Source organism: Salvelinus namaycush, unplaced genomic scaffold, assembly GCF_016432855.1.
Source record: "Salvelinus namaycush isolate Seneca unplaced genomic scaffold, SaNama_1.0 Scaffold20, whole genome shotgun sequence".
Classification (NCBI taxonomy): Eukaryota; Metazoa; Chordata; class Actinopteri; order Salmoniformes; family Salmonidae; genus Salvelinus; species Salvelinus namaycush.
In genome coordinates this window covers 600445-625122 of record NW_024058786.1, presented here as the reverse complement: position 1 = coordinate 625122, position 24678 = coordinate 600445, and the positions used below count along the sequence as shown (strand labels likewise).

Genomic DNA, 24678 nt, shown 5'->3' with positions numbered 1-24678 from the left:
ACTGCCCTGTCAAAAGGACATCTAACACAGATTAGAGACTGCCCTGTCAAAAGGACATCTAACACAGATTAGAGACTGCCGTGTCAAAAGGACATCTAACACAGATTAGAGACTTCCCTGTCAAAAGGACATCCAACACAGATTAGAGACGGCCCTCTCAAAAGGACATCTAACACAGATTAGAGACTGCCCTGTCAAAAGGACATCTAACACAGATTAGAGACTGCCCTGTCAAAAGGACATCTAACACAGATTAGAGACTGCCCTGTCAAAAGGACATCTAACTCAGATTAGAGACTGCCCTGTCAAAAGGACATCTAACACAGATTAGAGACTGCCCTGTCAAAAGGACGTCTAACACAGATTAGAGACTGCCCTGTCAAAAGGACGTCTAACACAGATTAGAGACTGCCCTGTCAAAAGGACATCTAACACAGATTAGAGACTGCCCTGTCACAAGGACATCTAACACAGATTAGAGACTGCCCTGTCAAAAGGACATCTAACACAGATTAGAGACTGCCCTGTCAAAAGGACATCTAACACAGATTAGAGACTGCCCTGTCAAAAGGACATCTAACACAGATTAGAGACTGCCCTGTCAAAAGGACATCTAACACAGATTAGAGACTGCCCTGTTAAAAGGACATCTAACACAGATTAGAGACTGCCCTGTCAAAAGGACATCTAACACAGATTAGAGACTGCCCTGTCAAAAGGACATCTAACACAGATTAGAGACTGCCCTGTCAAAAGGACATCTAACACAGATTAGAGACTGCCCTGTCAAAAGGACATCTAACACAGATTAGAGGCGGCCCTGTCAAAAGGACATCCAACACAGATTAGAGACTGCCCTGTCAAAAGGACATCTAACACAGATTAGAGACTGCCCTGTCAAAAGGACATCTAACACAGATTAGAGACTGCCCTGTCAAAAGGACATCTAACACAGATTAGAGACTGCCCTGTCAAAAGGACATCTAACACAGATTAGAGACTGCCCTCTCAAAAGGACATCTAACACAGATTAGAGACTGCCCTGTCAAAAGGACATCTAACACAGATTAGAGACTGCCCTGTCAAAAGGACATCAAAGGACGTCTAACACAGATTAGAGACTGCCCTGTCAAAAGGACATCTAACACAGATTAGAGACTGCCCTGTCAAAAGGACATCTAACACAGATTAGAGACGGCCCTGTCAAAAGGACATCTAACAGAGATTAGAGACTTCCCTGTCAAAAGGACATCTAACACAGATTAGAGACTGCCCTGTCAAAAGGACATCTAACACAGATTAGAGACTGCCCTGTCAAAAGGACGTCTAACACAGATTAGAGACTGCCCTGTCAAAAGGACGTCTAACACAGATTAGAGACTGCCCTGTCAAAAGGACATCTAACACAGATTAGAGACTTCCCTGTCAAAAGGACATCTAACACAGATTAGAGACTGCCCTGTCAAAAGGACATCTAACACAGATTAGAGACTGCCCTGTCAAAAGGACATCTAACACAGATTAGAGACTGCCCTGTCAAAAGGACATCTAACACAGATTAGAGACTGCCCTGTCAAAAGGACATCAAAGGACATCTAACACAGATTAGAGAATGCCCTGTCAAAAGGACATCTAACACAGATTAGAGACGGCCCTGTCAAAAGGACATCTAACACAGATTAGAGACGGCCCTGTCAAAAGGACATCTAACACAGATTAGAGACTGCCCTGTCAAAAGGACATCTAACACAGATTAGAGACTGCCCTGTCAAAAGGACATCTAACACAGATTAGAGACTGCCCTGTTAAAAGGACATCTAACACAGATTAGAGACTGCCCTCTCAAAAGGACATCTAACACAGATTAGAGACTGCCCTGTCAAAAGGACATCTAACACAGATTAGAGACTGCCCTGTCAAAAGGACGTCTAACACAGATTAGAGACTGCCCTGTCAAAAGGACGTCTAACACAGATTAGAGACTGCCCTGTCAAAAGGACATCTAACACAGATTAGAGACTTCCCTGTCAAAAGGACATCTAACACAGATTAGAGACTGCCCTGTCAAAAGGACATCTAACACAGATTAGAGACTGCCCTGTCAAAAGGACATCTAACACAGATTAGAGACTGCCCTGTCAAAAGGACATCTAACACAGATTAGAGACTGCCCTGTCAAAAGGACATCAAAGGACATCTAACACAGATTAGAGACTGCCCTGTCAAAAGGACATCTAACACAGATTAGAGACGGCCCTGTCAAAAGGACATCTAACACAGATTAGAGACGGCCCTGTCAAAAGGACATCTAACACAGATTAGAGACTGCCCTGTCAAAAGGACATCTAACACAGATTAGAGACTGCCCTGTCAAAAGGACATCTAACACAGATTAGAGACTGCCCTGTTAAAAGGACATCTAACACAGATTAGAGACTGCCCTCTCAAAAGGACATCTAACACAGATTAGAGACTGCCCTGTCAAAAGGACATCTAACACAGATTAGAGACTGCCCTGTCAAAAGGACATCTAACACAGATTAGAGACTGGGTGGCAAACATTTAGTGTATTTTATTGCATGTCAACAGTGATTGCAGCTCACGGTTCAGCCTTGTGGCCTTTCTCAAGACCGATACCATGTAATGTTTCAAACACGCTAAAAAGGATCAAGCACTTAACCTGCACGTGTAACGTATGCATTACAGCACGTTGCACACATTCAGCCTGCTGACCGTAGCTCAATACACTGCTTATCTGTTGTTCAGCCTGCTGACCGTAGCTCAATACACTGCTTATCTGTTGTTCAGCCTGCTGACCGTAGCTCAATACACTGCTTATCTGTTGTTCAGCCTGCTGACCGTAGCTCAATACACTGCTTATCTGTTGTTCAGCCTGCTGACCGTAGCTCAATCCACTGCTTATCTGTTGTTCAGCCTGCCGACCGTAGCTCAATACACTGCTTATCTGTTGTTCAGCCTGCCGACCGTAGCTCAATACACTGCTTATCTGTTGTTCAGCCTGCCGACCGTAGCTCAATACACTGCTTATCTGTTGTTCAGCCTGCCGACCGTAGCTCAATACACTGCTTATCTGTTGTTCAGCCTGCCGACCGTAGCTCAATACACTGCTTATCTGTTGTTCAGCCTGCCGACCGTAGCTCAATACACTGCTTATCTGTTGTTCAGCCTGCCGACCGTAGCTCAATACACTGCTTATCTGTTGTTCAGCCTGCCGACCGTAGCTCAATACACTGCTTATCTGTTGTTCAGCCTGCCGACCGTAGCTCAATACACTGCTTATCTGTTGTTCAGCCTGCCGACCGTAGCTCAATACACTGCTTATCTGTTGTTCAGCCTGCTGACCGTAGCTCAATACACTGCTTATCTGTTGTTCAGCCTGCCGACCGTAGCTCAATACACTGCTTATCTGTTGTTCAGCCTGCCGACCGTAGCTCAATACACTGCTTATCTGTTGTTCAGCCTGCCGACCGTAGCTCAATACACTGCTTATCTGTTGTTCAGCCTGCCGACCGTAGCTCAATACACTGCTTATCTGTTGTTCAGCCTGCCGACCGTAGCTCAATACACTGCTTATCTGTTGTTCAGCCTGCCGACCGTAGCTCAATACACTGCTTATCTGTTGTTCAGCCTGCCGACCGTAGCTCAATACACTGCTTATCTGTTGTTCAGCCTGCCGACCGTAGCTCAATACACTGCTTATCTGTTGTTCAGCCTGCCGACCGTAGCTCAATACACTGCTTATCTGTTGTTCAGCCTGCCGACCGTAGCTCAATACACTGCTTATCTGTTGTTCAGCCTGCCGACCGTAGCTCAATACACTGCTTATCTGTTGTTCAGCCTGCCGACCGTAGCTGCCGACCGTAACCTGCCGACCGTAACAACTTATCTGTTGTTCAGCCTGCTGACCGTAAACCAAATCATACATACCCGTGTCTAGTGTTACCCTGTGGAGGGCTCCCCTCTGCTCCAGACGTCAAGGCCAGCAGGGTGTTCACGACCTCAGAGCTCTGGGCCACAGTATGATGCAGGGCCTTCAGGGCTGCCAGGGCAAACTCCTCCTGACTCCCTAGGGAATCCTCCACGCTGGACGCCAGGCTGCCGTCTGACGACCCAGACAGAGAGCTCCCTCTCAGGGTCCTCTTACCAGACCCTGTCCCTGAGCCGTCCAGGGCGATAGCCTCCAGACTCTGGCAGAACAGGCCGATGTGGTAGTCGAGGAGGGGGAGGAGGTGGACAGCACCTGGACAGGACCAGGTAGTGTTTTTCAGGGCAAGGGCAGAGTGGGAAGGGTTCGGGTTGGGCAGGTCCTCAGGAGGCAAGGCAGTGTGGTGGCTGGGTAGGGCCATCATGTTGATGCCAGACAGGGCCAGATTCTGGTAGTGTTTGAAACGTGGCTGCTGACTGTGGGGCTTGTTGTTGTTGTGGTGGGGAACAAGCCTGGGTTCTGTAGAGGAGGAACTGGAGCCAACTGAAGACCCTCTGTAAGGGTGGACACAGTGTTAAATGACTCAAAAGACTGCGTCAACCAAAAACACAGTGAAATAAAACAGCGTAATGAGGATGATGGGGGGGGGGTCTTACGAGCTGAGACAGGTGTTGGTCAGAAGACCAGGTAGTGCGTCAGGGCTGATGCAGAGCAGGTGACCCAGACTCAGACTGCTGGGGTCTAAAGGATGCTGTAACAGCAGACTTAACAGCACTGAGCCTACAGAGAGAACCAGACAACAGTTAACATGGTGTCCCCACCAACACAGAGAACCAGACAACAGTTAACATTAGAGGTTGACCGATTATGATTTTTCAACGCCGATATCGTAACAGATTATTGGAGGACCAAAAAAAAGCCGATACCGATTAATCAGACGATTTTTATACATATATTTGTAATAATGACAATTACAACAATACTGAATGAACAACGAACACTTTTATTTTAACATAATATAATACATAAATAAAATCTATTTAGTCTCAAATAAATAATGAAACATGTTCAATTTGGCTTAAATAATGCAAAAACAAAGTGTTGGAGAAGAAAGTAAAAGTGCAATATGTGCCATGTAAAAAAGCTAACGTTAAGTTCCTTGTTCAGAACATGAGAACATATGAAAGCTGGTGGTTCCTTTTAACATGAGTCTTCAATATTCCCAGGTAAGAAGTTTTAGGTTGTAGTTATTATAGGAATTATAGGACTATTTCTCTCTATACCATTTGTATTTCATTAACCTTTGACAATTGGATGTTCTTATAGGCACTTTAGTATTGCCAGTGTAACAGTATAGCTTCCGTCCCTCTCCTCGCCGCTACCTGGGTTCGAACCAGGAACACATCGACAACAGCCACCCTCGAAGCAGCGTTGCCCATGCAGAGCAAGGGGAACAACTACTCCAAGTCTCAGAGCGAGTGACATTTGAAACGCTATTAGCGCGCACCCCACTAACTAGCTAGCCATTTCACATCGGTTACACCAGCCTAATCTCGGGAGTTGATAGGCTTGAAGTCATAAACAGCTCAATGCTTGAATCACAGCGACGAGCTGCTGGCAAAACACACGAAAGTGCTGTTTGAATGAATGCTTACGAGCCTGCTGGTGCCACCACCACCGCTCAGTCAGACTGCTCTATCAAATCATAGACTTAATTATAACATACACTGCTCAAAAAAATAAAGGGAACACTTAAACAACACAATGTAACTCCAAGTCAATCACACTTCTGTGAAATCAAACTGTCCACTTAGGAAGCAACACTGATTGACAATAAATTTCACATGCTGTTGTGCAAATGGAATAGACAACAGGTGGAAATTATAGGCAATTAGCAAGACACCCCCAATAAAGGAGTGGTTCTGCAGGTGGTGACCACAGACCACTTCTCAGTTCCTATGCTTCCTGGCTGATGTTTTGGTCACTTTTGAATGCTGGCGGTGCTCTCACTCTAGTGGTAGCATGAGACGGAGTCTACAACCCACACAAGTGGCTCAGGTAGTGCAGCTCATCCAGGATGGCACATCAATGCGAGCTGTGGCAAGAAGGTTTGCTGTGTCTGTCAGCGTAGTGTCCAGAGCATGGAGGCACTATCAGGAGACAGGCCAGTACATCAGGAGACGTGGAGGAGGCCGTAGGAGGGCAACAACCCAGCAGCAGGACCGCTACCTCCGCCTTTGTGCGAGGAGCACTGCCAGAGCCCTGCAAAATGACCTCCAGCAGGCCACAAATGTGCATGTGTCTGCTCAAACGGTCAGAAACAGACTCCATGAGGGTGGTATGAGGGCCCGACGTCAAAAGGTGGGGGTTGTGCTTACAGCCCAACACCGTGCAGGATGTTTGGCATTTGCCAGAGAACACCAAGATTGGCAAATTCGCCACTGGCGCCCTGTGCTCTTCACAGATGAAAGCAGGTTCACACTGAGCACATGTGACAGACGTGACAGAGTCTGGAGACGCCGTGGAGAACGTTCTGCTGCCTGCAACATCCTCCAGCATGACCGGTTTGGCGGTGGGTCAGTCATGGTGTGGGGTGGCATTTCTTTGGGGGGCCGCACAGCCCTCCATGTGCTCGCCAGAGGTAGCCTGACTGCCATTAGGTACCGAGATGAGATCCTCAGACCCCTTGTGAGACCATATGCTTGTGCGGTTGGCCCTGGGTTCCTCCTAATGCAAGACAATGCTAGACCTCATGTGGCTGGAGTGTGTCAGCAGTTCCTGCAAGAGGAAGGCATTGATGCTATGGACTGGCCCGCCCGTTCCCCAGACCTGAATCCAATTGAGCACATCTGGGACATCATGTCTCGCGCCATCCACCAACGCCACGTTGCACCACAGACTGTCCAGGAGTTGGCGGATGCTTTAGTCCAGGTCTGGGATGAGATCCCTCAGGAGACCATCCGTCACCTCATCAGGAGCATGCCCAGGCATTGTAGGGAGGTCATACAGGCACGTGGAGGCCACACACACTACTGAGCCTCATTTTGACTTGTTTTAAGGACATTACATCACAGTTGGATCAGCCTGTAGTGTGGTTTTCCACTTTAATTTTGAGTGTGACTCCAAATCCAGACCTCCATGGGTTGATAAATTAGATTTTTGTGTGATTTTGTTGTCAGCACATTCAACTATGTAAAGAAAAAAGTATTTAATAGGAATATTTCATTCATTCAGATCTAGGATGTGTTATTTTAGTGTTCCCTTTATTTTTTTGAGCAGTGTAATAACACACAGAAGTACGAGCCTTAGGTCATTAATATGGTCAAATCCGGAAACTATCATCTCGAAAACAAAACGTTTATTATTTTAGTGAAATACAGAACTGTTCCGTATTTTATCTTAATGGGTGGCATCCATCAGTCTAAATATTCCTGTTACATTGCACAACCTTCAATGTTATGTCATAATTACGTACAATTCTGACAAATCAGGCGGCCCAAACTGTTGCATATACCCTGACTCTGCGTGCAATGAACGCAAGAGAAGTGACACAATTTCACCTGGTTAATATTGCCTGCTAACCTTGATTTCTTTTAGCTAAAAATGCATGTTTAAAAATATATACTTCTGTGTATTGATTTTAAGAAAGGCATTGATGTTTATGGTTAGGTACACGTTGGAGCAACGACAGTCCTTTTTCGCGAATGTGCACTGCATCGATTATATGCAACGCAGGACACGCTAGATAAACTAGTAATATCATCAACCATGTGTCGTTATCACTAGTGATTATGATTGATTGATTGTTTTTTTATAAGATAAGTTTAATGCTAGCTAGCAACTTACGCGAATGCAGTAAGAAGCCAAGGTAACAGGCGGGCTCCTCGTGAGGCAGGTGGTTAGAGCGTTGGACTAGTTAACCGTAAGGTTGCGAGATTGAATCCCTGAGCTGACAAGGTAAGAATCTGTCGTTCTGCCCCTGAACAAGGCAGTTAACCCACTGTTCCTAGGCCGTCATTGAAAATAAGAATGTGTTCTTAACTGACTTGCCTCGTTAAATAAAGGTGTATAAAAAATAAATTAAAAAACGGTGTACAAAAACGGTTAATCGGTCGACCTCTAGTTGATAGTGCTGTTAAGAAGGTAGAGCAGCGCCTTATCATGGACAGACTTCTCCTCCTCCTAGCTACTGTTGCATCAACATGTTTTTACCATGACAGTTTACAATCCAGTTTACAATCCATGACAGTTTACAATCCAGTTTACAATCCATGACAGTTTACAATCCAGTTTACAATCCATGACAGTTTACAATCCAGTTTACAATCCATGACAGTTTACAATCCAGTTTACAATCCATGACAGTTTACAATCCAGTTTACAATCCATGACAGTTTACAATCCAGTTTACAATCCATGACAGTTTACAATCCAGTTTACAATCCATGACAGTTTACAATCCAGTTTACAATCCAGTTTACAATCCAGTTTACAATCCATGACAGTTTACAATCCAGTTTACAATCCAGTTTACAATCCATGACAGTTTACTCCAAGCAGAAAATTTCCACATTATCCATTACAAGATTTAGTTGAGGTTTATGGGTTTAGTGAATGATCTGTCCCAAATACAATGATTTTAGTTTTTGAAATATTTAGGATTAACTTATTCCTTGCCACTCATTCTGAAACTAACTGCAGCTCTTTGTTAAGTGTTGCAGTCATTTCAGCTATATACAGAGAAGAGACTGAGGGTTAGGTAACTAGTACAACTATATACAGAGAAGAGACTGAGGGTTAGGTAACTAGTACAACTATATACAGAGAAGAGACTGAGAGTTAGGTAACTAGTACAACTATATACAGAGAAGAGACTGAGGGTTAGGTAACTAGTACAACTATATACAGAGAAGAGACTGAGGGTTAGGTAACTAGTACAACTATATACAGAGAAGAGACTGAGGGTTAGGTAACTAGTAACTCACCTTGATGATGAGAGGGTTGAAATGTGTTAAAAGGGTCTGAGTGAGTCACTTCCTGTCTGCCGCTGGACTGTTGTTTTCCATCTGAACACAAAACAACATCCCCAGTCAGACGGGACAAACTAACATTCACTCTGGCCCAGTCAGACGGGCCTAACTAACATTCACACTGGCCCAGTCAGACGGGCCTAACTAACATTCACGCTGGCCCAGTCAGACGGGCCTAACTAACATTCACGCTGGCCCAGTCAGACGGGCCTAACTAACATTCACACTGGCCCAGTCAGACGGGCCTAACTAACATTCACACTGGCCCAGTCAGACGGGCCTAACTAACATTCACACTGGCCCAGTCAGACGGGCCTAACTAACATTCACACTGGCCCAGTCAGACGGGCCTAACTAACATTCACACTGGCCCAGTCAGACGGGCCTAACTAACATTCACACTGGCCCAGTCAGACGGGCCTAACTAACATTCACACTGGCCCAGTCAGACGGGCCTAATTAACATTCACACTGGCCCAGTCAGACGGGCCTAACTAACATTCACACTGGCCCAGTCAGACGGGCCTAACTAACATTCACACTGGCCCAGTCAGACGGGCCTAACTAACATTCACACTGGCCCAGTCAGACGGGCCTAACTAACATTCACACTGGCCCAGTCAGACGGGCCTAACTAACATTCACACTGGCCCAATCAGAACAGCCTAACTAACATTCACACTGGCCCAATCAGAACAGCCTAACTAACATTCACACTGGCCCAGTCAGACGGGCCTAACTAACATTCACACTGGCCCAGTCAGACGGGCCTAACTAACATTCACACTGGCCCAGTCAGACGGGCCTAACTAACATTCACACTGGCCCAGTCAGACGGGCCTAACTAACATTCACACTGGCCCAGTCAGACGGGCCTAACTAACATTCACACCCCCCCCCCCCAACGACTACATTTAAATGTAACAGATGACACTTGTATCCTTGAGACATGGCTTGTCGTCATAGTAATGGAGAGGGACTACAAGCCATGACTCTAAATACACATTTTCTTAATCACACCAAATTAGGAGCGTTAATTATGTTCCATCTCTCCGTAACACAATGTTTTTACATGGAAGGAGCAGGTAGGAATGTGATTATCCATAGTCAATCAATTAGCCAATCGTCCGTACCGTCTCTGAGGTGTCCTGGTCCGGAGGTCTTGCCTGGCGTTGACCTAGAGGGCAGCTGGGCACCAAACGTCTCCTTGGTGATGAAGGCTGTTCCTCCAGGGATGGCTACACAGTGAGGGCTGCTGCTAGCACCACTGGCACCCTGCAGCAGGGCAGTAGGACCAGACAGACTGGGACTGGAGAGGAGGGAGGGTGAATGGGAAAAGACATAAGATTTACAGAAACCTTTCAGAAAGTATTCAAAGCTCATGACTTTTCCGCCACATTTTGTTGTGTTACAGCCTGAATTTAAAATTGATTAAATTGAGATTGTGTGTCACTGGCCTAAAGACACACACACAATACCCCATACGTTCAAAGTGGAATTATGTTTTAGAATTTTTCTAAAACGTATAAAAAAATGAAAAGATGAAAGGTTTGGAGTCAATAAGTATTCAACCCCTTTGTTATGCCAAGCCTAAATAAGTTCAGGAGTGAAAACATGCTTAACAAGTCACATAATAAGTTGCATGGACTCCCTCTGTGTGAAATAGTGTTTAACATGATTATTCAATGACTAACTAATTTCTGTACCCCACACATACAGATAATTGTAAGGTCCCTCATTTGAGCAGTGAATTTCAAACACAGATTCAACCACAAAGACCAGGGAGGTTTTCCAATGCCTCATAAAGAAGATCACCTATTGGTATATTGGTAAAAGAAAAGCAGACATTGAATATCCCTTTGAGCATGGTGAAGTTATTAATTACACTTTGGATGGTGTATCAATACACCCAGTCACTACAAAGATACAGACGTCCTTCCTAACTCAGTTGCCGGAGAGGAAGGAAATCACTCAGGGATTTCACCATGAGGCCAATAGTGACTTTAAAACAGAGTTGAATGGCTGTGATAGGAGAACTGAGGATGGATCAACATTGTAGTTACTCCACAATACTAACCTAAATGACAGAGTGAAAAGAAGGAAGCCTGTACAGAATGAACATATCCCAAAATATGCATCCTGTTTGCAATAAGTCATTAAAATAAAACTGTAAAAAATGCAGCAAAGAAATTAACTTTAAGTCCTGATGTTTAGGGCAAATCCAACAACACATCACTGAGTACCAGTATTCATATTTTCAAGCATGGTGGTGGCTGCATCATTTTATAGGTTGTACTTATTTGTATTTATTATGGATCCCCATTAGTTCCTGCCAAGGCAGCAGCTACTCTTCCTGGGGTTTATTATGGATCTCCATTAGTTCCTGCTAAGGCAGCAGCTACTCTTCCTGGGGTTTATTATGGATCCCCATTAGTTCCTGCCAAGGCCAGCAAAATTAAGGCCGTTAATACAATTTTAAAAACATGACAATACATTCACAACAGATTTCACAACACATTAAGTGTGTGCCTTCAGGCCACTACTCTTCTACCTCATATCTACAATACAAAATCCATGTGTACGTGTGTGTGTGTGTAGTGCGTATGTCTGTGTCTCTTCACAGTACCAGCTGTTCCATAAGGTGTATTTAAAAAAAATCTGATTCTACTGCTGCATCAGTTACCTGATGTGGAATAGAGTTCCATGTAGTCATGGCTCTATGTAGTACTGTGCACCTCCCATAGTCTGTTCTGGACTTCGGGACTCTGAAGAGACCTCTGGTGGCATGTCTTGTGGGGTATGCATGGGTGTCTGAGCTGTGTGCCAGTAGTTCAAACAGAGAGCTCGGTGCATTCAACATGTCAATACCTCTCATGAATATAAGTAGTGATAAAGTCAATCTCTCCTCCACTTTGAGCCAGGAAAGATTACTTGCATATTATTAATGGTTGCCCTGTTGACAGTGCTGTTAAGAAGGCAAAGCAGCGCTTTATTATGGACAGACTTCTCCCCATCTGAGCTACTGTTGTATCAATATGTTTTGACCATGACAGTTTACAATCCAGGGTTACTCCAAGCAGTTTAGTCACCTCAACTTGCTCAATTTCCACATTATTCATTACAATATTTCATTGAGGTTTAGGGTTTAGTGAATGATTTGTCCCAAATAAAATGCTTTTAGTTTTTAGGACTAACTTATTCCTTGCAACCCATTCTGAAACTAACAGCAGCTCTTTGTTAAGTGTTGCAGTCATTTCAGTTGCTGTAGTAGATCAGTTATACTTGGATGTGTAGTGTCAGCGTTTGTTCCTGGCATGTTTTTAGCCTAAGTTTGTTAATCTTGCCAATAAAAAAATCATTAAAGTAGTTGGCAATATCAGTTGGTTTTGTGATGAATAAGCCATCTGATTCAATGAATGATGGAGCTGAGTTTGCCTTTTTGCCCAAAATCTATTTTAAGGTGCTCCAAAGCTTTTTACTATAATTCTTTAAATCATTTATCTTTGTTTCATAGTTTAGTTTCTTCTTCTTTTTATTCAGTTTAGTCACATGATTTCTCCATTTGCAGTACGTTTTCAAATCGGTTGGGTTGCCAGACTTATGCCATTCCTTTCGCCTCATCCCTCTCAACCATACAATGTTTCAATTCCTTAACAATCCATTGGGATTTAACAGTTTGTCATTTTCTTAAATGGGTGCATGCTTATTAGTAACTGGAATAAGCTATTTCATTAATGTGTCAAGTGCTGCGTCTGTTTGCTTCTCATTACACACCACGGACCAACAAATATTCTTTACATCAACGACATAGGAATCACTACATAACTTATTGTATGACCTCTTATATACTATATTAGGCCCAGCCTTTGGAACTTTGGTTTTCTTAGATATGGCTACTATATTGTGATCACTACATCCTATGGATTTGGATACTGCTATAATAAAGCACATTTCTGCAGCATTAGTAAAGATGTGATCGATACATGTTGATGATTTAATTCCTGTGCTGTTTGTAAATACCCTGGTAGGTTGACTGATAACGTGATCCAGGTTACAGGCACTGGTTACAGATTGAAGCTTTTTGTTGAGTGGGCAGCTTGATGAAAGCCAGTCAATATTTAAATCAAGCAGAAAATATACCTCTCTGTTGATATCACATATATTATCAAGCATTTCACACATGTTATCCAGATACTGACTGTTAGCACTTGGTGGTCTATAGCAGCTTCCCACAATAATTAATAATTGTCAGTGTGTTGCTAACAGTTTAGCTTCCTAACAGTATTTAACATGAGATCCTCTCTAAGCTTTACAGGAATGTGGTTCTGAATATAAACAGCAACACCACTATTGGCATTTCTGTATTTTCGGTAGATGTTATAACCATGTTATAACCATGTATTGCTGCCACTGTATCATCAAAGGTATTATCTGAGTTTCAGAGACAGTCAGAATATGAATGTCATCTGTAACTAGCAAATTATTGACTTCCTGAACCTTGTTTCTTATTAAGCTACATAGGTTTACGTGGGCTATTTTTAACACTTTTCTGGGATGCTTGATTGTTTTCATTGCTTTACTGGGAAGCGTATCAGAAGTAGATATTCTCATGTTATTTATGTTAATGCAGGATGAGCTGCACACAGTGGACTTCCTAGGGAACACCCCGCCTCAGTAATAACAGTATAACTCTGGTTCATAGGCTCATAATTACTGCATACAATAGCTGTAGGATCAGCAGAGGCATTCAGGGCAGTAAGAGGGACATAAATTAGGTTACTTACACTGTGTCTTCCAACGCCCCCTGGGATAAAGTACATTTGCTGAAGCATTATCATGACTCAGTGAGACAATGGTAGGGATTAACTGAGCTGGACTTGGGTCATTGATTCGTCAATGTCTCAACACAGCCTTATAATGCTGTGAAAGGATCCAGGAACCCCAAAAATGTAAATAAACAGAATAGAGCTAAGCACATGAAAAATCCTAAAGGAAAAACTGGTTCAGTCTTCTTTCCACCAGACACTGGGAGATGAAGTCACCTTTCAACAGGACAATAACCTAAAAACACAAGGCCTAATCTAAACTGGAGTCGCTTACCAAGACGACATTGAATGTTCCTGAGCGGCCTAGGTACAGTTTTGACTTAAAATAATCGTCTAGAAAATCTATGGCAAGACCTGAAAATGTCAGTCTAGCAACTATCAACAAGCAACTTGACAGAGCTGTGTGCAAGAATAATGTGCAAATATGGTAAAATCCTGCAATCTATCCATTTCCAGCAATAGAAAGCAAAATATTGCCTTAAATAATAACAAATAAAGTAAAATGGCACAGCCAGTCTACAAGGTGACGCAGTATCTCTCTTACATTCTTTGGTGAGAACCCTGATCCACGTTTGTAAAGTAATAACATAACAAAATAAAGACAATAGCTAACCCTCCCAGGTTGGAAAAGGTCTAACGTCTGCCTGAAAATCATTGGTCTGCATACTTTTCCTGTGTGCTCTCTGGTCCTATCATCTCGTTACATATCATAAACAGAAAGACTGGCAGACTGAAGAGCAGTTAACCTGTTTCTGGTGACAGGTGTGTGTTTGGGTACCTGTTTCTGATGACAGTGTGTGTGTGTTTGGGTACCTGTTTCTGGTGACAGGTGTGTGTTTGGGTACCTGTTTCTGGTGACAGGTGTGTGTTTGGGTACCTGTTTCTGGTGACAGGTGTGTGTTTGGGTACCTGTTTCTGATGACAGTGTGTGTGTGTTTGGGTACCTGTTTCTGGTGACAGGTGTGTGTTTGAGTACCTGTTTCTGGTGACAGGTGTGTGTTTGGGTACCTGTTTCTGGTGACAGGTGTGTGTTTGGGTACCTGTTTCTGGTGACAGGTGTGTGTTTGGGTACCTGTTTCTGGTGACAGGTGTGTGTTTGGGTACCTGTTTCTGGTGACAGGTGTGTGTTTGGGTACCTGTTTCTGGTGACAGGTGTGTGTTTGGGTACCTGTTTCTGGTGACAGGTGTGTGTTTGGGTACCTGTTTCTGGTGACAGGTGTGTGTTTGAGTACCTGTTTCTGGTGACAGGTGTGTGTTTGGGTACCTGTTTCTGATGACAGGTGTGTGTTTGGGTACCTGTTTCTGGTGACAGGTGTGTGTTTGGGTACCTGTTTCTGATGACAGTGTGTGTGTGTTTGGGTACCTGTTTCTGGTGACAGGTGTGTGTTTGGGTACCTGTTTCTGGTGACAGGTGTGTGTGTTTGGGTACCTGTTTCTGGTGACAGGTGTGTGTTTGGGTACCTGTTTCTGGTGACAGGTGTGTGTTTGGGTACCTGTTTCTGGTGACAGGTGTGTGTTTAGGTACCTGTTTCTGGTGACAGGTGAAGCCACTGCTTTCCTTCCTCTCTCTGTGTTCTGTAGTTTACTCTTCATCTCATTCATCTCAGCCTCTTTGAAGTGCAGCTCAGACAGCAGGGACTGCACCTGCGGACACATTACAAGGAAACAGATGGACTTTATTGTCCAATTGTACACGGATGTCCAACGGAAACTTGTATGCTGCTTTTTTTTTTTTACAACCCCTCCGTAAGACACGAATACAGAGGTTGGAGCGTTAAAATACAGACAGACAAACCAATGGGTTAGATCGTCATCAGAAAACCCATTTGGGATGCATACAATATCAGCCAGAATGGATGAGAACGGTTTCATCTAAACCATAAAGCAGTGGCTCATCACCTTGTGTCAGACATGTAAATAACCATTCAAGTAAAGGATGAGATACTCCTCCACTGTAACGGGGGTCAGTGTGATGCTAACAGTTTAGCGTCCTCCACTGTAACGGGGGTCAGTGTGATGCTAACAGTTTAGCTTCCTCCACTGTAACGGGGGTCAGTGTGTTGCTAACAGTTTAGCTTCCTCCACTGTAACGGGGGTCAGTGTGATGCTAACAGTTTAGCGTCCTCCACTGTAACGGGGGTCAGTGTGATGCTAACAGTTTAGCTTCCTCCACTGTAACGGGGGTCAGTGTGTTGCTAACAGTTTAGCTTCCTCCACTGTAACGGGGGTCAGTGTGTTGCTAACAGTTTAGCTTCCTCCAATGTAACGGGTGTCAGTGTGTTGCTAACAGTTTAGCGTCCTCCACTGTAACGGGGGTCAGTGTGATGCTAACAGTTTAGCGTCCTCCACTGTAACGGGGGTCAGTGTGATGCTAACAGTTTAGCGTCCTCCACTGTAACGGGGGTCAGTGTGATGCTAACAGTTTAGCTTCCTCCACTGTAACGGGGGTCAGTGTGTTGCTAACAGTTTAGCTTCCTCCACTGTAACGGGGGTCAGTGTGATGCTAACAGTTTAGCTTCCTCCACTGTAACGGGGGTCAGTGTGTTGCTAACAGTTTAGCTTCCTCCACTGTAACGGGGGTCAGTGTGTTGCTAACAGTTTAGCTTCCTCTACTGTAACGGGGGTCAGTGTGTTGCTAACAGTTTAGCTTCCTCCACTGTAACGGGGGTCAGTGTGTTGCTAACAGTTTAGCTTCCTCCACTGTAACGGGGGTCAGTGTGTTGCTAACAGTTTAGCTTCCTCCACTGTAACGGGGGTCAGTGTGTTGCTAACAGTTTAGCTTCCTCCACTGTAACTGGGGTCAGTGTGTTGCTAACAGTTTAGCTTCCTCCAATGTAACGGGTGTCAGTGTGTTGCTAACAGTTTAGCTTCCTCCACTGTAACGGGGGTCAGTGTGCTGCTAACAGTTTAGCTTCCTCCACTGTAACAGGGGTCAGTGTGTTGCTAACAGTTTAGCTTCGTCCACTGTAACGGGTGTCAGTGTGCTGCTAACAGTTTAGCTTCCTCCACTGTAACGGGGGTCAGTGTGTTGATAACAGTTTAGCTTCCTCCAATGTAACTGGGGTCAGTGTGTTGCTAACAGTTTTGCTTCCTCCACTATAACGGTGGTCAGTGTGCTGCTAACAGTTTAGCTTCCTCCACTGTAACGGGGGTCAGTGTGCTGCTAACAGCTTAGCTTCCTCCACTGTAACGGGGGTCAGTGACGGTTTAGCTTCCTCCACTGTAACGGGGGTCAGTGTGCTGCTAACAGCTTAGCTTCCTCCACTGTCCGACTCGAACCATTGATCCTCTGCTCGCAAACACATGTGACCGTCCTCCTCGACAACGTACCAACGGGTTGAGCCACCGAAAAGGTACCTCTTGGACAGCTTCACCCGCGACATTTCAAGCTAACTGTGGAGTGAGCTTAGGGTACGTTCTTAACTACATCACATACGGTTGCAAAATTCTTGTAACTATGCAAAAAAAGGACCAGGTTTTCCAGAAATCCAGGCTGGAGGATTCTGGATATATATGCTTATTCCCTCCTGATACCTGAAAAATTACAACCAGGATTTCTGGGAATTTGGGGAAAGTTACCGGAATTTTGCAAGACTCGTTCGGACTCGGCAGGATAGTGTGTAAAAGGTAGTTTCGTAACACATTGGGGTTTGATAGTCGTACAGTATCAAAAACAGACTTGGACGTCTACCTTCTTGGAGAGCTCCTTCTCCTTCTCGCTCTGAGCGTCTCTCTTCTCCTTCTCCAGGAGGAGCTGAGCCTGTCTTTGCGCCTCCTTCTCCTGCTGGGCGACCCTGAGGGAGTCACGCAGCACTCTGATCTCTCCGTTCTTCATCAGGATCTCCTCCTCTACCTCCTTTAGCTGGAGAACACAACCACATCACACTGTCATATTCCACACTGTATTATTTGGTTTATGACTAGCCAAACATGATATTGAGCATGAGCTGCTGAGATTTCTTAAAAGTAAACTAGCAATGTGAATATATGTCACGAGACTTTCCAGGATTTGAGTTTCACACCTCAGCATATCAGTTTACTACCTTTTTCTGGAGGTCTGCTTGTTGGGCTTCCAGTTGCTTTAAATGCTCCCCGTCGGTCTTCGACTGATGTCTGTTCCCTGCAAAAACAAAAGGTCAAAATATATTCTGTCAGGAATGGAAGAACAAGAGGACAAAATATATTCTGTCAGGAATGGAAGAACAAGAGGACAATATATATTCTGTCAGGAATGGAAGAACAAGAGGACAATATATATTCTGTCAGGAATAGAAAAACAAGTGTAAAATATTTCTTTATTTTTACTATTTTCTACATCGTAGAATAATAGTGAAGACATCAAAACTATGAAATATGGAAGGTCTGATTTCACTATTATTAAAACAAGACCCAGATAGTAAATATAAATACCCCAGTCTATCTAAAAAACTGGAGGCCCCTTACACTTCAATGTTGTGATGCAAAAATACTAGCGAAATGCATAGCACTCATAATTAAAAGGGTTTTACCAGGTATTGTTCATCCTGATCAGACAGGTTTTTTACATGGACGATACATTGGAGATAATATACAACAACTACTAGAAATAATAGAACATCATGAAACATATAAGAAGCCAGGAATGGTGTTTATAGCGGGTTTTGAAAAGGCATTTGATAAAGACTGGATTTTATTTATAAATGCCAGGTTTTTTTCAATTTTGGTGATTATCTTATAAAATGGGTAAAAATAATGTATAGCAACGCCAGGTTTAAAATAGTAAATAACAGCTACTTCACAGAGAGTTGTGAATTGTCAAGAGGAGTTAAACAAGGGTGTCCGCTGTCACCATACCTATTCGTTATGGCCACTGAAATGCTAGCTATTAAAATCAGATCCAATAACAGAGGATTAGACATCCAAGGCTTAAAAACAAATATTACAACAAATATTATGGCTGAACTCAAATGTGCTGGTTGATAAAATACCTGTATTTACAGGAAAGATATTTGAAAAGGGTATTTTGTTCTTCAATTATATTGTAAATTGGAATGGTAGAGTTATGTCCTTCATGGAGTTATCAGAATTGTATGAGAAGATCTGCTCAATCCAAGAGTACAACCAATTGATTACAGCATTACCCTAAAAATGGAGGAGGCAGGTGGCAGCGGGAGGAGGTAGGGAACTGGTCTGTCTGCCCAATATAAAGGACCAAAACTGGTAGAGGAATAAAAATAGCATAAATAGGAAAGTATCAGAGTTTCACTTGAGGACCAGGATGTTGACAACTGTGCCATACAGATTGCAAAATAGTTGGGAAGAGATTTTTGATGTACCGATTACATGGTACAGGGTGTATGAGTTGATATATAAAACAAGGCAAGATTCAAGACTTCGTGCTTTTCAGCTAAAATTATTATATAGAATTCTTGCCACCATCAAAATGTTGAATATTTGGGGCATCAAATCATCAAAGCTCTGCAGATTTTGTTGTCAGGATACAGAATCAATAGACCATTTATTATGGTATTGCCCTCAGGTAGACTATTTCTGGTCTCAGGTTCAGGAGTGGCTGAAAATGCATAGCATTGATCTAAAATTTACCCTAGAAATAGTACTGTTAGGAGATCTGGAGAGACCAGGTCAGTCAATTACTAATATTCTTAGTAAAAGTATTTATCTTCAACTCGCAATCTGTGGATTCTATTCGATTAGATAGATTCAAATTGTATGTTAAACATCACAGCATAGTTGAAAGATATATGTTGCGTAGAAATCCAAAGAGGGTGGCCAGCAGAGACAGGTGGGATGGGCTGTGGGAAGCTGAGGGTTGGGATGTGGAATTGGAGACAAGTGGGAGTGGAGTTGCAGATAGAATGATGGTCAAAGAAAAAAGTCAAAAATAAAGTCTAAATAAAACATACTTTTGATGAAGTTTGAATGACATTGAGGGGCAGTGTTTTTACCACTAATGCTGGTTTGCCTGAGGCTGATGCCGTGCAGGTGTTTGTACATATGCATATACACACACACACACACACACACACACTCGGAAGTACTCTCGTGTAATAGTCCCAGACATGCACTCAAATATATACACTTTAGCATTGCTGTTATGATTTTAGTTGTCCTTTGTTTTTTTGGGGTAATTTTTGCATTGTGGTTTGCGGTTTTTCTTATGTCTTTATTTTTTCTCTTTAGTTAATTTTCTTTGTTCTTGGTGTATGGGGGGGGGGGGGGGGGGGGTTCTTGGGGAATGGAATTAATTGTATTTAAAAATATTTATTTATTTATTTTCTTCTTGGGGGGAATATGGGAGTGGTCTTGGATGGTTGAGGGACAGCTATTGGGGAACTGTGGGGGGGGATCTTGGAGGGTTCGGGTTCACGTTTTTTGGCCTGGTGGGAGATCTGTCAACGTGCCCTTGAACAGGGCACTGACCCTGGATGCTTCTGTGTGTCGCTCTGAATGGGAGTCTGTTGGATGACTGGTGTGGTGTAGTTGTTGAGCGGCTTCACTGCAAGTATATTGTATGTTTCGGATATTCAATAAAAAATAAAAGGGCCTAGTATACTTTTTTTAAAGAATGTCTTCGGTGGGGTAATTGGTATTACCGAAAATACAAAAAAACTTTGGCAGCCATGCCATTCTAAAGAGGTTTATTCTACCTGCAAGATTTATGGGAAGATTATTCAATTTAATTAGATCTGCTTTTATATTGTTGAGTAACGGAATAAGATTATATATTTTTTTTAATAAACTATGAAATAACATATATGGAATCATGTAGTAATCCAAAAAACATTTATTTTAGATTGTTCAAAGTAGCCACCCTTTGCCTTGATGACAGCTTAAAACACTCTTGGCTTTCTCTCAACCAGCTTCACCTGGAATGCATTTCCAACAGTCTTGAAGGAGTTCCCACATATGCTGAGCACTTGTTGGCTGCTTTTCGTTGCGGTCCGACTCATCCCAAACCATCTCAATTTGGTTGAGGTCGGGTGATTGTGGAGGCCAGGTCATCTGATGCAGCACTCCATCACTCTCCTTCTTGGTCAAATAGCCCTTACACTGCCTGGAGGTGTGTTAGGTCATAGTCCCACTAAGCTCCAACAAGATGGGATGGCGTATCGCTGCAGAATGTTGTGGAAGCCATGCTGCTAAAGTGTGCATTGAATTCTAAATAAATCACAGACAGTGTCACCAGCAAAGCACCCCCACACCATCACACCTCCTCCTCCATGCTTTACGGTGGGAAATACACATGCGGAAATCATCCGTTCACTCACACTGTGTTTCACAAAGACACGGCGGTTGGAACCAAAAATCTCCAATTTGGACTCATCAGACCAAAGGACAAATTTCCACCGGACTAATGTCCATTGCTCGTGTTTCTTGGCCTAAACAAGTCTCTTCTTATTATTGGTGTCCTTCAGTAGGGGTTTCTTCGCAGCAATTCAACCATGAAGGCCTGATTCACACAGTCTCCTCTGAACAGTTGATGTTGAGATGTTTCGGTTACTTGAACTCTGATATGGACTTGGTCTTTTACCAAATAGGGCTATCTTCTGTATACCCCCCTACCTTGTCACAACACAACTGATTGGCTCAAACACAATAAGAAGGAAAGAAATTCCACAAGCTAACTTTTAAAAAGGCACACCTAGGGTTGCAAAGGGTCGGGAAACTTTCCGTAAATTTTCCATGGGAAGTTAAGCCTGGGAACTTTGCTTAAATTCATTAAAAAAGTTTGCTTATAACAGTGAACCTTTTTTGTGGGATACACATTAGGCAATTCTAGGTCTTGTGGCATATTTTGGTTAAACTGTCCCCAATTCAATAGAATTGAAACCCTCTGCATGCACAGTGCATTCTTCCATCACATGTACAGCTGATTCTCAAGATCTTGCACACTAATGAGATGCTATTGAGCCCACACTACTACACTGTCTGAGCCAAGGACTAGATGCTTTCTGGTAAGTTTTGATTACAATACTGGGTGGGGTGAAAATATTTTATATGACTGCATGATTTGTTGTTAACTAGTAAATAGTAGCCTACAGCAAAGTGTGTTTAAATCATTTCTAACTTGTTGACAATTCCTGAATGTTCGTTTTTGCTATCATGTGGGTTTTAGCTTTCTTGAGCCTGCTGACTGAGGAGTGTTAATTCACCTGTTTCCATACATGTTTCTTATTAAAACATTTATCTTACAAAGGAGTTGTTTAATCTAACTGCTTAACTATTTATCTGTATATGGAATTGTATTTGTTTTTACTCATTTTTTCTAAACTTTACAGGAAAATGCCACAGGCACTATCTGATGTGTGGAGACATTTCACTGCAGCTAAGGTAGAAGCAAAAGCTGTGTACATTTGCAAATACTGTGCCAAATCATGTGCGCATAAAGTTCCCTCAGCGCTCACAACAAGCAACCTCTGACAAAAGTCCCTCTACTTCTATTTGAGGGGGAAATGATGAATCAGACACCTTATCGATAGCAACAGCTCATGGTCCTCCTGGAATCAGAAGTTCTTTTGACTCAATGGAGGAATGTAGTCAGAGAAATGCTGATGAATGTCTTGCTCGAGCTGTGTATGCAACTGGTTCACCTCTGATGCTCACAGTCAATGTGTATTGGAAGAGATTTTTTAATGTTCTTCGCCCAGCATACACCCCTCCAACCAGACATGCTTTATCTACTAATTTGCTGGATGCAGAGTTCAACAGAGTTCAAGTGAAGGTCAAGCAAATCATAGAGAAAGCAGACTGTATTGCAATCATCTCTGATGGGTGGTCGAATGTTCGTGGGCAAGGAATAATTAACTACATCATCTCCACCCCTCAACCAGTATTCTACAAGAGCACAGACACAAGGGACAACAGACACACCGGTCTCTACATTGCAGATGAGCTGAAGGCAGTCTTCAATGACCTTGGACCACAGAAGGTATTTGCACTGGTGACAGACAATGCTGTGAACATGAAGGCTGCTTGGTCTATAGTGGAGGAGTCCTACCCTCACATCACACCCATTGGCTGTGCTGCTCATGCATTGAATCTGCTCCTCAAGGACATCATGGCATTGAAAACAATGGATACACTCTACAAGAGAGCCAAGGAAATGGTTAGGTATGTGAAGGGTCATCAAGTTATAGCAGCAATCTACCTCACCAAGCAAAGTGAAAAGAATAAGAGCACCACATTGAAGCTGCCCAGCAACACTCATTGGAGTGGTGTTGTCATCATGTTTGACAATCTCCTGGAGGGGATGGAGTCTCTCCAAGAAATGGCCATATCACAGTCTGCCGATATGGACAGCCCCATCAAGAGGATCCTCCTGGATGATGTGTTTTGGGAGAGTGGTAAGCAGCCTGAAACCTATAGCAGTAGCCATTGCACGGACTGAGGGAGACAATGTCATCCTGTCTGATGTTCAGACTCTGGTTGCAGACGTAAGAGAAGAAATCCGTACTGCCCTGCCCACTTCACTGTCGCTCCAAGCAGAGGAAACTGCAGTTCTGAAATACATCAGAAAGCGTGAAGACTTCTGCCTGAAGCCCATACACGCCGTAGCGTACATATTGGACCCCAAGTATGCTGGCAAGAGCATCCTGTCTGGTGCAGATATCAACAAGGCCTATGGTGTCATCACTACCGTGTCTCGCCCCCTTGGCCTGGATGAGGGCAAGGTTTTTGGCAGTCTGGCGAAGTACACTTCCAAGCAAGGGCTTTGGGATGGAGATGCAATATGGCAGTCGTGCTAACGTATCTCATCAGCCACCTGGTGGAAGGGACTTTGTGGATCTGAGGCTCCTTCCCGTTGCCTCCATCATCGTCCAAATCCCACCAACATCAGCTGCCTCAGAGCGCAACTGGTCTTTGTTTGGGAACACACACACCAAAGCACGCAACAGGCTGACCAATACAAGGGTTGAAAAATTGGTGGCCATCCGGTCAAATATGAGGCTTTTTGAGCCTGACAACGAGCCATCCTCAACAAGGTTGGAAAGTGACAGTGAAGATGAGGCCTCAGAGTCTGATGTTCAAGACGTGGACATTGAGGAGGTCCAGGGAGAAAACATGGAAGCCTGAGAGGAAGACAATGTTGAAAACATTTTTGGGAGATGAGATGGATCATTGGGGATCATTCAAAAATCCCTTTCTTTTGTTGTTCAGTGAAATCATCCCATGTTTAGAGTCAAATCAGGTAATAAAAGTTCAATTCGTAACTAAATTGTTTTAAAAATTTCTATTGGAAGGATTTAATCATTTGCAATTATGTCTACTTATGATAAGGTAAAAGGTTTATGTTTCTGTCTCCATGTGATATGGTAAATAATTCCAATGGAAAAAACATTACATTTACATTTTATTAATATTAATTAGCATATATTTACGTTATTTCCCATATAGTCCCGGTAATTCCCACATAAAGTTTCTACCTTTGAATATTCCCCAAAATGTGCAACCCTAGGCACATCATGAAGCTGGTTGAGAGAATGCCAAGAGTGTGCAAAGCTGTCATCAAGGCAAAGGGTGGCTATTTTAAATATCTCAAATATAAAATATATTTTGATTTGTTTAACACTATTTCGGTTACTACATGATTCCATGATGTGTTATTTCATAGTTTTGATGTCTTCACTATTATTCTACAATGTAGAAAATGTAAAAAATTAAGAAAAAGCCTTGAATGTGTAGGTGCTCAAACTTTTGACCGGTAGTGTATATTCTGTCAGGAACGGAAGAACAAGAGGCCAATATATATTCTGTGAGGAATGGAAAAACAAGTGGAAAATATATTCTGCCAGGAATGGAAAAACAAGAGGCCAATATATATTCTGTGAGGAATGGAAGAACAAGAGGCCAATATACATCATGTCAGGAATGGAAG

At 43.2% G+C, this 24678-nt stretch overlaps 1 protein-coding gene across 1 annotated transcript in view; it reads right to left on the bottom strand.

Moving 5' to 3' along the window:
* LOC120037981 (ATR interacting protein) overlaps positions 1–24678 on the bottom strand; it is a 47064-nt gene that overhangs the window by 21565 nt on the left and 821 nt on the right. The window contains exons 2-8 of the mRNA XM_038983928.1: positions 17846–17922; positions 17494–17664; positions 15328–15446; positions 10110–10285; positions 8932–9012; positions 4603–4726; positions 3949–4500 (exon numbers count right to left, since the gene is read on the bottom strand). Of these exons, the coding sequence (XP_038839856.1) occupies positions 3949–4500; positions 4603–4726; positions 8932–9012; positions 10110–10285; positions 15328–15446; positions 17494–17664; positions 17846–17922 (1300 nt within the window). The remainder of the gene's footprint in view (positions 1–3948; positions 4501–4602; positions 4727–8931; positions 9013–10109; positions 10286–15327; positions 15447–17493; positions 17665–17845; positions 17923–24678) is intronic.